Source organism: Nelumbo nucifera, chromosome 5 (assembly GCF_055504915.1).
Source record: "Nelumbo nucifera cultivar China Antique chromosome 5, China Antique-T2T, whole genome shotgun sequence".
In the NCBI taxonomy this organism is placed as follows: Eukaryota; Viridiplantae; Streptophyta; class Magnoliopsida; order Proteales; family Nelumbonaceae; genus Nelumbo; species Nelumbo nucifera.
In genome coordinates this window covers 12742154-12760001 of record NC_142653.1, presented here as the reverse complement: position 1 = coordinate 12760001, position 17848 = coordinate 12742154, and the positions used below count along the sequence as shown (strand labels likewise).

Genomic DNA, 17848 nt, shown 5'->3' with positions numbered 1-17848 from the left:
TTTGCTTTCCCAATAAATTCATTCTTTCCTCTTAAATCTCCATTTGCCCATTTCGACTCTCTTAATAAACCAAGGGTAGGGATGCAAAATGGATCGGATCAAATTTGAATCTGGCTATATTCAAATCCTCAGATATTGTTTAGGGGTGATCCTATCCAATCTCATACATATGGATTTGAATTCAAATTCAATGAAGAATTCAGATATTCAGATCTGATCCGGTCCAATTTAATTTTCTTATATATTAATAAATTATTGAAAGAAAATTAAAAAAATTAAATTTAAATAAAGAAAAACAAAAAATACAAATAACTTTTCAACTATTTTCGTCATATATAAAAATGTTTTTATAAAAAATTAATATAACAAATTTACAAAAAATGTAATAAATAACATATAATATATATATATATATATATATATATATACGTATATGTATATGTATATGTATACATACCGGACTAGACAAGAAATGACTCGAATTCGATCTGATTTCTGATACTTCCTATCTTCTGACCTGAAGATCTTATTTGGGTGGGGGATTCAAATTCAACAAAATAGGATTGTATCGGATCATTGATCTGATACATTTGTACCCCTAAGCAAGGATATAAATTAGATGGATTTGATTCAAGATTAAAAACCAACCCAACCTGAATCCAAATTGATATTAAAAACTAAATTTACCAAGCCAAATCTAACCAAATTTCTATTCAAGCCCATGCATGTGCATGTGTTTACTTACTAGTAATTAATACTAAGTTAGATGTAACATACCTTATTAGGCAGGTGAACCTGCAAATCATGAATAAAGTATAAGATAATCAATATATTTGGCATAAATGTAACAGGGCCTTTCAGCTTCAATTGGTACATACTCTACTAGAATCTTGACATTTTAAAGCTAAAAAGCAGAAGAATGCTCCTACATATTAGCATAGAAAATGAAATAAATCTTGAAGAATTGGCTACCACTTTCCATGGCAACCGCGTGTCCAACCTGTTACCATAAGCTTGAATGGCCGGCATTGTTGTAGATGAATCGGTTTCCTGTCCTCCTTCTGGACATCAACATTTTGATGTTGTGATTAATTACATAGTTTTTTTTTCGCACACAGCAGGGCGATATGCAGATCCGGTCTCCTTTGGAATATGGTCATCTTTTTAACACCTTCCCGTGCATGTCTCTTCTAATTAAAGTTGAAGACCAAAAATGAAAAGATTAAAAATATACAACTTAAATCAAAGGTTTTTTTTTTCAATTTCCTACTTTGAGTTTTGATGATGCATCATTTGGTGTTTTCTGTTGGCAAATAACTCGGACACTGAATTAAGTACGTTGCTTATATGAACCGTAAAGAAAGAGATCAAAGTGTCTAGGTTGTTTTATCCAGGGTGGGCATTCCAACGATTAAGTCAGTGAAGAGTGTTTTGCAGAGCTAGAATGCAAGGGCTAGTAGACATTTTGAGAGTTAAATCGCTCATACCTTTTCTGATCACTGAGACGCCTTTATACAGGCACTTGTTCTCATGGGCTTCACACTACACGCCCGAGATCTCCAGGGGGACGTGACTTACTGGCCCACCTCATTTGGAGGCGGTTTATTCGTAAACTAATAGAGTTCACCCGAATCGAGTTGTCAGTTTATTTTCTCATACAAACCGAAACCAACTAGTGGTTTTGAAAAATCGACCAACTCTAGTTGGGTCGGACTGGTTTTGTCGGCTTGACATTTAATGGGAACACCCCTACTTAGGACTATATTATTTTGCATAGTTCTAATAAAGATTGCAAGTGGAAGGCCCTTGAAAAGATAAGCATATTCCTAGGGATGTCAATGAGTCGGGTTAAATGGTAAACCCAGCTTGAACCAACCAGGTTAGGGTCTGTAGATATATTTGGATTTAGGGTCGAATTAGGGTTTTGATTCTGCAATCCGAGCCTGATTCGGGTTTTGGCTGGACCAGGTTATGACACCCTTCATATATATAGGGGTATTGTTGTGACTTTTTTACTTTTAACTCTATAGCCTTACAGTTTAATATTTATTTACATGTTGATTTTGATTTCTTTTTTTTTAAATAGAAAAAGTGACACTTCAGAAACAATTTTTAAACTTAAATTAATGGATTTTAGATCTTCAAAACATGTCAAAAAATACAATTAAAATGCTATAGATTAAGTCGGATCAGTATCGGAGTAGACCCTATAGGGTCAGGTCAGGTTCGGAAATAATGTATTTTAAGATGAATCGGGTCAGATTCGGGTTGAGACACTGGAGTATCGGATTAGGGTTGAGGCAAACCCGTGCCGAACCCGACCAGTTGACATCCCTACTATGCCTTATAAAGCATGAGTTGAGTTTAACTAATGCAAAAATGGTTTTGATCAATTGGTGACTGAATTGAAATAATTTGGTTACTTGCAACGATACCTAGGTCATTGACATGACAAAGTTTGTAGTAGTAAGATTACGAAGAGACAAAATGTAAACTGAGAAAACAATTTGGCAATTGGCACCACCCGAGTGATTGCATATCTCTTAAGTGGGACCCTTTGAACGGTGGTGGTTGACTGCCTATGCCTGCCCATACCTTCTATTTCTAGCAGTCAAGATGGGCCAGGCTTGGTTACTGGTTAATTGGTCATGTAGGCCCATACCTTATTGTGGGACTTGGGTCGGACCAAATTATCGGACCGGAAACAGTGGGCAAACTGGTTTTTCTTTGATTTACCCAATTTTTCATCCTACTGTGACCCGGACGTACATGCCGTCCACCCAGTTCTGACTTCTGACTACACCAGATGCAGGGATCTTAGGCGAATCTGAGCAATAAATGACTACACCATGTGGCCTGTGGTCCAAGCTGTACCAATTTATACTTCCCGACTCAAAACTGAGTGGTTACCTACTAGGAAACCAGGGCAAACCGCGAACATGCTTCTTTTTTATACTTTACAGCCAGGGTAGCTGCAATCCGACGGTTCGGTTGGACCACAACGTAGATTAACTGGTGGGACCACATCTTACTAGTCAAATCGTACATGTTAAACAAACTTTTTAACAGGTCTGGTGGTTCTATTCTATGAGCCAGGAGCCAGCTGAGCCATCAACGTAGATTAACTGGTGGGATGGACCACACGTTTAATTTCATAAATAAAAACCCTCTCATCTCCGCTGATTAGCATTTACACGGCGGAGCATCCCACAAACAAATAACAACAAATTTCCCGATGCTATTATATATGAAAAAGAAAGAAATCGTTGATTCTTCCCGCATTGCAGTTTCCATTGAAAAAGGATTTATAAGAAGAATTCACAGAAGAAAACTTCGATTTACTCATTTACAGACATTGCAGTTTTCATTTTGGAGGAGAGGACTAGAGTTTGCATTGCTTGTGGCTGCCAGTTTCAAAAGAAGAGACTTTTCTTTTTCTCTGCTTTCCATGATATTCATAGCTGGCTATTACGATCTACAATTAATTAACCCCAACTCAGTTCTGAGGCAGAAATGACGTTCTTTGGCAATTACGATCTTTCACTCCTCTTACGGCTATGGCCTACGGAAACCCTGCTGTTTCAGCCAGCGATGAAGACACATAATTCCTCACCTCTTTGGCAATAACCTCCCTCATCATATCCCAGAACTCTGAAGAAAAATTCTCCATCCGCCTCTCCGGCAACGAACAACTGACGCCAGGCGGCGCAAGTGTCAGAGTAGTCGGTGGGTCCGGTTTCGTCTCCGACGAGGACCCAGATTCCAAGCTCCGACCACCATTGTTATCTTCGACTGGTTGTTCCCTTTGCCTCCTCTTAAGCGTAGAGTTCCAGTGATTCTTCACGGCATTATCGGTCCGACCAGGGAGCAACCTAGCGATGGTGGCCCACCTGTTGCCGTAACTGGCATGTGCCGCCAAGATGGTCTCGTCCTCGGCTGGAGAAAACGGACGGTGCTCGACATTTGGGCTGAGTTGGTTACACCATCGGAGCCGACACGATTTACCTGACCGGCCTGGTATGTAGCGGCTTATGAGAGACCAGTTTCGGGCGCCGTGTCGGTTGACGAGTCGGGTCAGGATCTTGTCTTCTTCGGTGCTCCAAGGTCCTTTGATCCTCTCCGACTTCTTTGTCGATCCCATCTGCTTATTACCAGGATGAGAAGACTCAGACTCAGACGAGTCGCTCGACGACGTCGAAGGTGAAGAATAAGTGTAGATTGCTTCCATGGCGTCCGAGAGAGGAAGGGTGACTACTCTCTAACTGTGGGTGAGGGTCGTTTGTTGGTGGGTTGAGTCAGTGAACTCCCAAATACGAACCACGAAGGAATTCGATAGGGCGAACCAACTGAGTCAGTGACCTCTTCTTATATACAGAAGAGGTCATAGGCTTTGCGTTCCATTGTCGGGTTCCTGGAAGCTCCCCTTCGTGTGGCTCTAAGTAGAGCTGGGTGTGTAAATGCGCACCCTGGTATTCTTAGGATTGCTTTTCGATTATTTTATTCCCTTCTGTGAGCGAATTTGTCGCGACTCGCAGGAGATCGGAGGAAAAGGAAAGTACTGGACGGGTTTGATCTATGGTCCACGACCTCATGCTCATGGTGCTTTAAAAAGCGTTTCCACTTTCCAATCTGTGGTCTAAGGCTATGTGTGGTTTGAAGGAAAGGGTAGGAAAACTTATATAAGATTTGTAAACGTTTACCTACCTTTTTCTTCTTTTTCCTACTTTTTCCTTCAAACCAAACATAGAAGGAAGACTGGTCATCCTATGGGTCCCACTGAAGCAAAGCGATAGAGATCACCAAGTTCAGATGATCTAGACCAATGTGAATATGTGGTGGACAAACATTTTCTGAATTTGTTAGTTTAATCTGTTACTTAGTTTTAGAAGCACAACCTTCCAAATTTGACTTTGACCCCAACTAATCCATTGGTTTCCAATGCATTGGGCTCTCACATCACAAGAAACAAGCAAGATGCCATCATGATCAGAAGATAATACGAGCCATCCATGAACCATGATCCAACCGGTTGCTCAGTTTTGAATGGGTAAGGATCAATCTCACAAATTTGGGCGTTCCGTATGAGGTTGAAATCATGACGACCCACCTTAGTGGAGATAATCAGGGCAACACAGGATCAACATCGTTGCTTGCAGCTTGGGTAGATATAAAAGAAATTATAATTTTTAAAATGAAAATCATCCCTTCTTTTTATCGTACACACTTTGCTTTGTCTGGCAAAGTAAATGATCTTATCTAGACGGGTAGAGTATATATAAGTGTAGAGGTGTTTAAAACATGACGACAGTAAGGCGAGAGCTGTTAAACACGTTTCAAGCAAAACCTTTTAAAAGGACAAGTGGGTCTCAAGCCTTTTTGACTACTTTGCAGACTTACAGCTGGTGGGGGAGGGGCTCCATATCCGTAGCCTCAAGTCCACTCCAATCAAACGGCCCAAATCAACCACCCCGAGTGAACAGTTGATAAAACAAGAAAGCCCGATTTTTGTTTTTCTTTTTCATGTTCGAAGATGGATGACTATCTGCTCGAGTCCACGTCCGGTGGGCCCGCAGACAGGCTGGAGAATCTCACGTGATACAAAATATTTTGTCATTTTTTAAAGAATTTTTGAACGGTTTTTGACTTTTGAACTTGTCATCATATTCCTCCGCCTGCCCACGTGGCTTTATTTATGGAGTTTTAGTCCCACAAACGGAAGCAGTTGGGCAGTTAGAGTCTCCAAGATGCGAAGCTGCTTTGTCGCGTTTCGGTTGACACAGCTGGCAACTTTCTCTTTCTCACCCACTTGTTTCTCTTTCTCCCCACGCTTTTTCAAAATTTCGATTCAGTCCATTTCCCTCCAGACCTCACAGAATTTTGTGAGGATTCCGATGAAGAGAGAGAGAGAGAGATACGGCGAGTAGTGATCCAACGCGTAGGGCTCGTTGGATTAGAATCTTTTGACTGACCAAGTAGCTAGATGTAGAGCAAGATTATATATGTTCCAGCTTGTTATATGAACAGGTTCCAGTATTCGTCTAATAGAAGAAGTTTTTTCAAAGCCCTTGTCCACCTGATGCCTATCTTATCAATCTCCGGGGATGGATCTTTATCAAAGATCGATGAAGGGAATGATTGAAGTGGAAGAGATAGCGTGGGGCCGACGTAATCACTTGAGTTTTCCGATACGTCACGATACGTGGGACCGAATTGTTCCATGTCAAGCATATATCTTTTTGTCGTATCGGTCTCGCTCGTACCACGTTACCTAATACCGCGTGGAGAGGGACGGGAAAGGGAAGAGCGGTTTTATTATTTACTTTTTTGTTAAATTTTCCGGGGGGAAGAAACAAATCGTACACGTGCGCACGCGCAGGTGGATAGCTCTTTAACTTGGATCTGGATGGTCCATGATTCTTTTAGAAGGATGAAGTACATAACTAGTACCTGTCATTACGTGGGAAAGGTTCAAATATCAACCACGCACCGAGGGGCAGAGAGTAGGGAATCGGTTGGGTTTCCGGATCTCTTAGGAAATCCGGACTCATGGTAAACAGCTAAACCATATACATGTACCAATTTTTTTGGGCAATAATTGATATTATTTTTGTTTATGATCTTTCTTTTCTTTTTTTTCATTTGAATAACTTAAATGTAACCATTCAAAGTAGTTGAACCAGGTAGAATCGTCACCTCAGCCTACTTATGTTATAAGTTGATCTTTGCACGCTGGTTCAACCAATGTTCTCAACCCACCATCGACCCAATTGGTTGAACCATTTAACTGTCATTTAGCCTTGATTTTAGGTCTGGTTTTACTAAAACTCGTTTATTAGTCAAAAAATGCTCATATGATAAAAATTCATCTGGCCTGGATGATTCAGCTGTTGACACATTTGACATGGTCACTTGGTCGGGGATTGTACAGTCAATGTATGTATAAATTTTTGGAGATCATAACTTTGCACTCTCATATTTGATTGGGGTGTTTTTTTTATATTTTGTATAAGTTTTTGATATCTATGTGTTCCAATTGCTTTGCCCTACTATTTTTGCCAAAAAAAATCCTTTTTAAGACCTCAAATTATAATTTTTTATATTTTTATAAATAAAAATATAAAAAATAAATTAAAAAATATAAATTAAACATAAAAAATATTTATATATACATATATTACATCTAAAAAAATAATTAAATAAAATACATTTCTATATGTATCTATATACACATGTATCGATTTAATGTTGTGGTATAATCTGACCCATTTGACCTAAACGGTTGAAATGGTGACTCATGATCCGAACACAAAAGGGGGTCGGCCTTCGGATTAGTTTTTAAAACATTGGTTTAACTGCTTTAAAGTGCTCCATACGAGCTACTCAAAGAATATTGCAGATAAAAGCCTTCAAATTACAGAATGACAGTCCATTTGGGCTCTCAAGATTTTTCACAAAACTAAACATAATTTATAAGCTGTCTATGTGAGACCCTACCTCGGAAAACCAAAAAACGCTTAGCTTCAGCTCTCTCATATAGGCATTTAATCTCCATTGTTGGTAATAACAGATGAGAATGGATCCCGAGACAAATGGATGGGCTATACAATTTGGGTAGCCTTTAGGATCAAGGTTCAAAGTATCAACACGTATTGGCTGATACATATCATTTCGGGACCTCTCCAATACATTCTTACAGTGGGTGTATTGGGGGTCTAACTGGTTTAGGGGGTGGAAGAGCTCTAAACCGGCCCCCTTGAACTGGTTTTGAAAAAAAAAGGCAAATAAAAAAATGTATCGATTTGCTCGATACGCCCCTACCGACATATTGGGTGTATCGATATTTTGAACCTTGTTTAGGATGCAACTTAGCTAAGTTGGCTTGGGAATATGTTAAAAGTTTCCACTAGGCCCAATTCTAACCCAAGCGTGATACAGTTGAAATTTTGTAGCCCTACTGATTATATAAGGTTCCGTTTGAGAAGAATACAAATATAAATTTGTACACTGCAAATACAGTTTTAGAAATACAAACTACAAAGCTATACACTATAAGTTTTGTATTTGCACTCCTTCCAAACTGTGTTTGGTTGCAGTATAAATCTATTTGAACTAATGCCAAATTATGATAGTGCAAATGATTTGGGTACAAATTTTGATTTATCTTTATTTCAAATTTTACCTTATTTTGTTCAATTGCAGTATAAATGAAATTGAATTAGGGATGCAACGGATCATATTGGATTCAAATCAAAGTATCCTCGAATCTAATCTGACATTGTTCATGTCCGATATGATCTGATTGGATCTGATAAGACTCGATTTGAATTCGAATCCTATCGATAAGTTGGATCTTTGGATTTGATCCGATCCGACCTATTTTCTTTAAAAATTAATAAATTATTAAAATAAAAATAAAAAATACTAATTTAAATAAGTAAAAACAAAAATACAAATATTTTTTAACTATTTTCATCATATATATACATGTTTTTTATAAAAAATAAATAATATAACAAATTTATAAATAAATAAATAATATATATGTATTATATATATTTATAAGTATATAATATATTAGATCGGATAAGGGGTGATCTGAATCCAACCTAATACAAAGATCTAAACAGGGGTGATCCGAATTTGACCAAAATAGGATCGGATCAAATCATGATTCGATCCATTTGCACCCCTAAGTAGAGTAAAGTAAAACCCAAATCAAATTAAACCAAATTTTGTATTATTTTCATTTGCTCTCCCATGCATTTTTACTATTGCAAATAAAATTGCATTACAACCAAATGCAGCCTAAAGATTTTAATTAATCCATCAATTTTGGATCTTTTATTATCTTTAGTGAATTTGAGATTTTGAATTTGGTAGACTTTTTCAAGATGTATGCATCAAATTCAAATCACCATTTTCATAGGACCTCCAATCAGGAAATCCCCCACGTTGTATTGCCAATAGAAATGGCAATTTCCACCCTACCTGGTGGATATTTGCCCTCATGGGGTGTTAAAAAATAGCTTCGTTGGAAAGTTTATTAAGTACGTACATTGTATGTGAGAAATTTTTTTCTTATTAATTATTTGAATTTTAGATATACCATAATTAATATAAAAATTGAAAATTAACAAAAGTAACAATATGATTAAAAATAAATTCAAATACTTGTAGTAAATGTGCACGTGCATTGCATGTGGAAAATTTAAATTGCAATAATAATAATAATAATGATGATGATGATGATAATAATAACAATTATCATTATTATTATTATTATTATCATCATCATTATTATTATTATTATTATTATTATTATTATTATTATTATTATTATTATTATTATTATTATTATTAAATTGTGTGTTTCATTTATGCCATAAATAAAAATATATTTTATTTTAACAATTACTTTTATTTTATTATGATGAATATATAACATTATAAATGTTCCCAAATGTCATAGAATTTTTTACTTTTTCATTGTTTGTGTTCTATCTTTTTTTAAATATTTATTATTCAATTATGACATCATGAGTTTCTTTGAAAAGTTGGATCGTTGATCCACCTTCTAGATAAGAAAACAGCTTTACTTTTAGATTTGTTTTAAATTGTGACAACATGGATTGTCCCATTTGAGCCAAAATTGTTTAATTTCTTACCACTGCCTAGACGAAAACACTATTTTTTAGGTAGATTTTAAAAATATATTTTTTTGTTATTAGAATTATTAATTTATTATGTATGAATTAAAATAATAGAATTTAATTAATTTATTATATATTATTATCATTTTGCCCTCATTTTATCAATAAATTTAAATATGAAAGGATAAATTTTATCTCAAAAAATCCATAAATATTTCTGACGCTATTCACTTTTTAAAGTTGTATTGATGTATAGATGACTTCATTTTTCCCTCTAAGGTCTATTTTGCAATGCAAGAAGCCTATGTGTGAAAAGTCTTCTCAACCCTGAAAGGGAAATATTAATTTTTCCATCTGGATGTGTCATACGGGACAGATGGGTGGTCAACATGTTAAATCAAATGATATATTAAAAATATAAACATAAAATTTTATCAAAAAAAATTTAGCATCTCTCTTATATTATATATTTATTATATAAAAACATGTATGGTAAATGGGAATTCTTGCTATTGATGATGGAAATGGTTAAAAATTCAAAAATATAATAAAATAAATGTCTAATATGTGACTCACTGACTGAGACAAATGCTTCAACACATAACCAGCCAATGAGCCAAACATTGGGTCATTGACTAAGTCAATACTATTTTAGCAAGTAATTTAATTGGGGTGAAACAGACACAAAAATATGGCTTAAGTGACGATGGGTCATATAATCTGACATAGGTTATGGCTGAAGGTGAGTTTGACTGATTCATGTCTAGAGTGCAAATTCGAAGCTACCTCCCTCTCTAAGGCTGTGTTTGAAAAGAATATAAATGTAAATATATAGAATGTAAAACCTTATATTTTATATTATTTTGTATGTATTTATGTCATATATATATTTGTATTTATATTCTTCTCAAACTGATGCTAAGGATTTTTTGTTTATCACTAGCACAGATTCCTAGGTCGAATTACCCCTGTCTTGTGTAACTCTTCCTGTTTCTTACCAAAATAATAGAGTTTAAATTTGAATAAGATGCAAGATTTGCATCCAATTCAACATGCATTTATTTGTAACTATAATTTGCACTCAATATTTGATGTAAATTTACTCTTTTGTTTTGTTCCCGTATGGATGGTACAAATTTCACACCCCAAAAGTTGATGTCTTTGGCACGACCTCTTCCTCCCTTTATTTTCTGTCTTACAATATTTTACTTCAAATTTCACTCCCAAACAGACAACACAAAGTAAAATCTGAAAAAACAAATGTAATCAAACCAGTAATTGCGGGTTAGGTTTTAGGGTACAACAAATTACTCATTTACTTGACGAATCCCAACAACTGCACACAGTCATCCCAATTATAGCCCCACTCGACAGATGGAGACATCTTGTATCGATGGGGAGAAAATCTGGGTTCAACACTTCAGCTTCTTTATTCCTTGCTTTAGAAATTTGAATACATTATACATGGCAGAATTGATGAAGTTGCCAGTTGGCTTACCGAATACGAATCGGATGTAATATGCTTGGTTGGGGTTGGGGATGTTTCATATGCATTCAGCTTATAACTGCACCGAGTGGTGGCTCGGTTGGCACGTAACTGGGTAAGCCCCAGGCTTAATGCGGTTTCGAGCCCCGCTATTAATAATTTTAAATTTACCTTTGAAAAGAGTATAATGTTGTTAGATAAAGTTTGCGGTATATGGCATGAAAATTAAATTATGTCCCTGTAGGGGAAAGGCGAATAATCAATACAGAAAAAAAAAAGAAAAAAAAAAACTTATAAATGCAGGAATCAATGCTTTGTTTTCGAAAATAAAAACAACTATCATATTAATAAAATTATATTATTTTTGCTGATGTAACAGACTAACAGTTGTTTTTGGATTTCAGATTTAGTTTTTACAGATCACTCCTCACACCATTTGCAACCGCACATCCAGAACATCTCTGATGCTTAAATATTGTTATTCATTGGAAATTTTTTTTCAATGCACTGCTGTAATATACTGTGAGATTGATGTAAAGAGCTATTATAAGAAGTAAATCCGAATTCTTATTTTGTTTTCAAAAACAAAATCAACCATATTGTCCAATACCGTGATGAAATTCAATCCATCACTTTGGGCTTCTCATAAGGCCTAAGTCATGTTTAAGCCCAATACTAGCTCTTGGAGCCCCGGTTAATGCTGGAGAAAGTTTGGCTCATTTAACAGTCAAATGCCTAATTTCAAAAGCACAAGCTTTTGTATATAAAAAAAAAATATTTGAAGGGAAAATCTATAAGCAGGATGTTTCTGATTGATACTTTTCAGATTTTGCTTTTAGAGTTCCTTCCGTGTCAAGTGGTCAGCACCTTGGCCTCCCTGAGCCCCCGTTGATCAGGGAGAAATAATAGGGATAAAATTTATGTCCAATATATAATATGGAGCTATAGACAATTATAGAGTTGAACAGGCGGAATTCCTGACTTCATCGTGATAAACGAATTTACATCTGCGCCCCACAATTGCCCCATAATATATCCCAACCATTTATTGGGAACATCTCCCACTGGTAATTTTGGGAGATGTTCTCAATGTACGCTAAGATGTGTATGTGGAGCGTTTAGGGGAGGGGGAGGGAGAGGGGGGCAGATGTGATTTTCTGATTAACAGTTCAAAACAAAGAATTCACATCTGCACTCCATACAGCGTTCCCCATGGGCACCCCACATGCACATCTGAGTGTGCATTGGGAACATCTCGTGCACTTGTCATTAGATGTTCTCAATGCACAGTTTGGATGTGCTGTGGGGTGCCAAAGTGATTTCTTCTGTAAATAGGTAATGTTGTTTGAGTTCACATCTTTGCCCCACAAGGGGCCACCCCATAACGTCCCACAGCACATTCCCGCCGTGTATTGGGAACATCTCCCGATGATGACATCATTGATTCTGATATTATCATCGGGAAATGTTCTCAGTACACGGCAGGGATGTGCTTTGGGATGTTGTGAGACGGCCCCTTGTGGGGTGGAGATATGAACTCACATTGTTTAGGCTTAATTTGGAAAGAGTAAAAATAAAATATGTACAATGCAAATACATGGTTTGAGAGTATCCTATTAAAAGTTTTGCACTGTATATATTTATATTTACACTTTTCCCAAATTGGAGTGCAAAACCTTATATTTTATTTGTATTTATATTATACATATTTGTATTTGTACTCTTTCCAAACTGAGACAAAAATTTCACGATCTACCCAATGAGTAAAAAATCTCATGAAGCTGTCAACTGCTCAGTTTGTAAGGTCTTGGAGGAGCCAGAAGTTAGTGATAAATTATAAGAGTCCGGTGTGATTAGGGGTATAACCAAGGTTTTAAAAACTGACTTGGAACCGGAACAGTTCTGGCCACCAGTTTCTGGGTCGATGGTACGACCGTCCCATTCAAACAGATGACCCATTTTAACAAAAAATTAAAAAATAATAAAAATAAAAATGACCAAAAACCGTTGAATGGGTAGACAATTAAATTGCCCAAGCCAACGGATCATTGACCAATTCAACATTTTTTGATCAATGACTGGGTTTGAGATAAAATAGAATGGGCTGCCTGGATGGTTCCCAAGCTGAACGGTCCAACTGTCCAGGTCAATGACAGTTCGAAAACATTAAATGCAACTTACTGTAAAGTCTGGCCAACCCGAATTGCTCCCCTACGTGTGATGCACACGGTGTTAAAAGTTAAAACATGATCGTATTTTATACGGGAGTGATTATAAGTTTTCTAATAAAAAAGAAAACCGAATCGGCTGTGAATAGTTCATATTTTTAAAATTTTTGTATCAACAAAACCACACATTTTTAAGGGAATAAAAAAACAAGAGAGTAGGCCGACGTTGACAAATGCATCTTAGAGTATAGTAATAGTTTTCTTTTATCTTTCGGTTGTCGGAATGGAAGCCGGATGGCATGTTGTATGCCTTATGCTTTTGCTCCATACCTAGTTGGCTAGTTGGTTGAAGAAGATGGATGGTAGGCTGATTGAGCTTCACATCGAAGGTTGGGCTGATGGAGAGTGGTGTTGCCGAGTAGCCCATGCTTAAAGGAGCACATATACTTGCCATCATAATTGGGCCCAGATAAAGTACGGGTGAGGCCCGTTATGCCGTCGACAATGGTTTGAGAAAGCCATCTATCTATCTATAAAATATAATGTAATCCCCATGACAGAAAAATGTTTCTTTTCTTGGGGGCCCAGAATGCCTTTTCGGCCTCTTAGGATTTAGGAAGGATTGGATTGGGACCTTGTGTTATTACTCTTTGCTAGCTTTTGGGCTAACGATTATGAAAAGCATCTCCTGAATTAACTTTATGAAGAGAAAAAAAATAAACATTTCCCACATTTTTCTTCTTTGAATGTTTCTTATTTTTCATACTGCTGTTTATTTGCAGTGCACTTTCATTTGCATTGGTACAAATATATAAAGGCTCAGTTTGGAAGGAGTATAAATACAAATTTGTAGAGTATAAAACCTTATATTTTATATTATTTGTATATATTTACATATAAATATCTGTATTTATATTCCTTCCAAACTGAGCCCAAAATTCAAACGGGAAGAATGTAAATTCTGAATTACTTTGGCTTCCGGTTTGTTAAACCTGGGTTTAATTTTTACTCCATCTGCACCCATTTCACTCTGTCAACTACGACATTCTGTTTCTTTCATTGTCAATATATAATAAATTAATTAAAATGGGTTCATAATAATCCACAATAACTGAAATTAAATATAAATAATATGTATACGACAAAAGTTGGTATTTAATCCATATTGTGGTGCATTAATTCGGAGCTAGCCAAACAGCCATGTGTGCTATAAAGTATAAACAACTGCCTGCCTGCACGGCATCAGCATGTGAAGAGAATTAGAGGGTCGCCTGGACTCCATGCAGGAAGACCGTTTGACCAGAAATTAGTTGTTTATTTCTTCTTTTTAATGGTCAGATGAGAAATTAGTTGGATCAAATGATTTTAGTATCCGAATTCTAGAGCTTTTTTTACACTTCTATCTATCTTGTTTTCCTTTCCGTGTAGTTTCTTTTTCGGGCTCCCAGAGAATACAGATTAGGTCGTCTGAGCATTCAACGTCCACATGGTGTGTCGGAATAGGACACCTTGGATCGATGAGAAAAAGAGATAGAAGAAACACGTACCTGTACCACTAAAGTATCGGTACAATTATTTTCCTACACATTTAGTGCTTCCCTAAGGATCTGTTGTGCGTGAAAGTAGATGTGTAGAGGATATAAAGGTAAAATAGACTTTGAAGATTTATCGGCTGAGTCGTGTCTTTAACACTGTCCTTAAGCAGAGTTTCGCTTTTTCTGCATAAAATCTGATGCAGTACAGGAAACCCTGCGTTCTGCTTTAGGATTCAACGCCTTTAAAGCACTCAATAACCTTGCACTTGGAATATTGAGCAATACGAACTGCAGCAATCTCTTAATTCGGAAAATGAATGCAGTATGCATAGAATGAATGAATGTTGAGAGTAAAATGTTCAGGGTATGAATAGATTTTTTAATGTAAGAGAAAGAAGTTGAGACTCTTGTGAGGGACTCCATTAAAGGTTGCGACAAAGAGATGCTAAGTCAAGACTGACATTTTTTTATTAAAAAGAAGAAAATGAACAGTCACTTATTTGAATTCGAAGTTAAAACAAGTTTAAAATGAAGGCACAACTGTTCGAGTTAAAAGAAAACCAATAAACAATAAGCAGATAACCCGCACCCACACCCCTGACCTGACCCGGCCTGGCTCAACTTGCATGTGTGAAATAGAATCCCCAACCACCCCAAGCCATGATACCATAAGACCATATGTATAATACCCCATTTGGGTACCGTAAGAGAAAGGCCATATTCTCCTAATTTCTATTTATTAAACCAGTGGATGAAAACACATAATAAGGCATTTGACTCGGCGAATTGGATCGGCTAACCTAATTAAAGTTATTCAGGAAAAATTGCAGAAAAAAAAAGTTATTCACGTAAAGAGAGAGGCGGGAGGGAAAGAGCATTATTGGCCTCCTGGTAAATTGCTTACCCACCTTTTAAAAGGGGTAATTGATACTCTTCCGTATCTTCGATTACCTTAGAATCCAATATAGGGCAAATGAACGCAAAAACTGTAGCTAATTTACCAATTTATCCCGCTAAATACCGGCAAACGAACAGGGCCTGAGAATAAAGAAAGAATAATTCGGGTCTTGGGTTCTAGGTTTATTAATCTAGTTCTAATTCTATGATTCTATATCCCAGTAGATACTTGGGTTTACGTTGATTCTGTTGGTTGCTTATCAGAAGAGTCTCACGTAGAAAAGATAAAGAAAAACTGTGCCGGTTTATATAACTGAGTTCATGGTTTATGATCGAATATGAACCCTTTCATCAGCAACTCGAATATCTCAAGACCCAAGAATAACTATTAGTCTCAGATTATCAACAACTTCCAACATAAGAAACAAAAGATATTGGTTAATCAAAAGCTAAAAAAAGAAATGAAAGCTTGATAAGTGGGAGGTTGGGGGGTTACTTTCAAGTTTAATTTCAACTGGCTTGAAGATTTGCGGCAAACAATTAATGAAATTGCAAAATAATGAACATAAATTTCATTGGACCCTTACAAAGAAAATGCTTAATTCGGGGCCGGCAGTACCATCGGGGTTTATCATGTACAAAGCTTCTGAATCTTTCGATCCGACGACCCTCTCGAACCGAGCTCGCATGTATGTTAACTCCCCATCCGCTAATTCTTTATCAGATGGGCAAGGCAGGACGCCAGCTCCCATGGAGACCCCTCGCAGTAGCTGCATGACATGGATCTCTTCCTCGGATCTCACCTTCCTCCTGATGGAATATCCCGTCTTCCTGCCATTATAATACACAGCCCAGACGAACTCTTCCAGTAGTTTCTTCTTAGAAGTCTTGGTCTCGCTCTCCAGTGCAATCCTGACCAAGCCTGAGGCTATCTCCTTGTGGAATGCACTGGTGAGGATAGGCAGTTCTATGACAAACGTGGGGACACACTTGGGGTCCTCCTGTATCGCCAAGCTCACTCTCCCTTTACGGTAGCCAAACAGAGTTCCTGTCGCTGTATATCCATGGCTAGTGAGTAAAGACTTTCTGGGTCTTCCCAGTAACGCCACCATTTTGCATCCAGAGCTCAGTTGGGGGAAGAGCTTGAACACGCGAAAGAGAGACTTTGATCGCTTGTCGCCGGACAGACTGGACAGTTGCCGGAGCAAAGACAGTATCCCGGGAGTTTCCATCGGTTGGCATAGGTTAGATGGTGTCGTCGTCTTCGGCTTATCTTGTGAAGATGGCATCAGTGCGGTGGCATAGAAATTAAGGATTAATGTCTGAAATCAATGTGTGAAGGCATCCTGAGTTATATAGAGGAAGGATTAATTGAGATGGGTTGGGAGGGTGGTGGGGCGATCCATCTACTCCATCTCCATGGAATCTTTGAAGTGGAGGAGGAGAGGAAACAGAGACCCTCCAAGTTGGTTAGTAGAGAGGAAAAGGCTTAATTATAAAGTATGATGTGACCAAGTTTTAGTGATGAAATTGAAAAGAAAGGAAGTTGAATGTGATAATAGGAAGACTGAAGGCAGTGGGTGTGGGGAAAGAGGGAAGGGAAAAAGATGAAAAGGGACCCCCCGTCCCCGTGCTTTCAAGTTTGGCATGTGCTTTACTGATCATTTACATGGGTTTTCAACGTCACATACTTTATACTTTTCTATCCCCTCCCCAACCCCAAATACTCAATAATTTTATTGAGCTTCTTTCATCTTTCCCCGAAGTTATCTTATTCTTCCTCTTCATCTCATCCGTGGAACTTCAATTCGTTTTTAATTACTCCACCTCTCTACTCTCTTCCTTGCTTCAAATTTTCTGTGTGTGTGAAGTGTTATCATCACCACAATAGTTCTCAAGTTTCTAAATAAACACATTGCTCTGTATCGAGCTGCGCTATCCCTTGAACCAAGTCAGACTCTGAAACATTCATTGTAGGGCGTCGACTGATATACACCCCAACCCCAATACGTTTGGATATTTAAAACCTTGAAAATTCTCTTGTTCAGAAAGGGTTACCATTGCCTAAATATCTAGAATTAATATGTGGTCTTCAATATAATTCTATTTATT

The 17848-nt window shown here is 37.1% G+C and overlaps 2 protein-coding genes across 2 annotated transcripts; both read right to left on the bottom strand.

Moving 5' to 3' along the window:
• Positions 1–3218: 3218 nt before the first annotated feature.
• Positions 3219–4585, bottom strand: LOC104605508 (transcription factor MYB105-like). The gene has a single exon (XM_010270307.3). It carries the CDS (start codon positions 4226–4228, stop codon positions 3563–3565), a length of 666 nt encoding a protein of 221 aa, XP_010268609.1. The 5' UTR covers positions 4229–4585; the 3' UTR covers positions 3219–3562.
• Positions 4586–16154: 11569 nt separating this feature from the next.
• Positions 16155–17394, bottom strand: LOC104605515 (protein MIZU-KUSSEI 1-like). Its single transcript, XM_010270320.3, has one exon. The coding sequence runs from the start codon at positions 17023–17025 to the stop codon at positions 16309–16311; it is 717 nt and encodes a 238-aa protein (XP_010268622.1). The 5' UTR covers positions 17026–17394; the 3' UTR covers positions 16155–16308.
• Between the last annotated feature and the right edge of the window lie 454 nt (positions 17395–17848).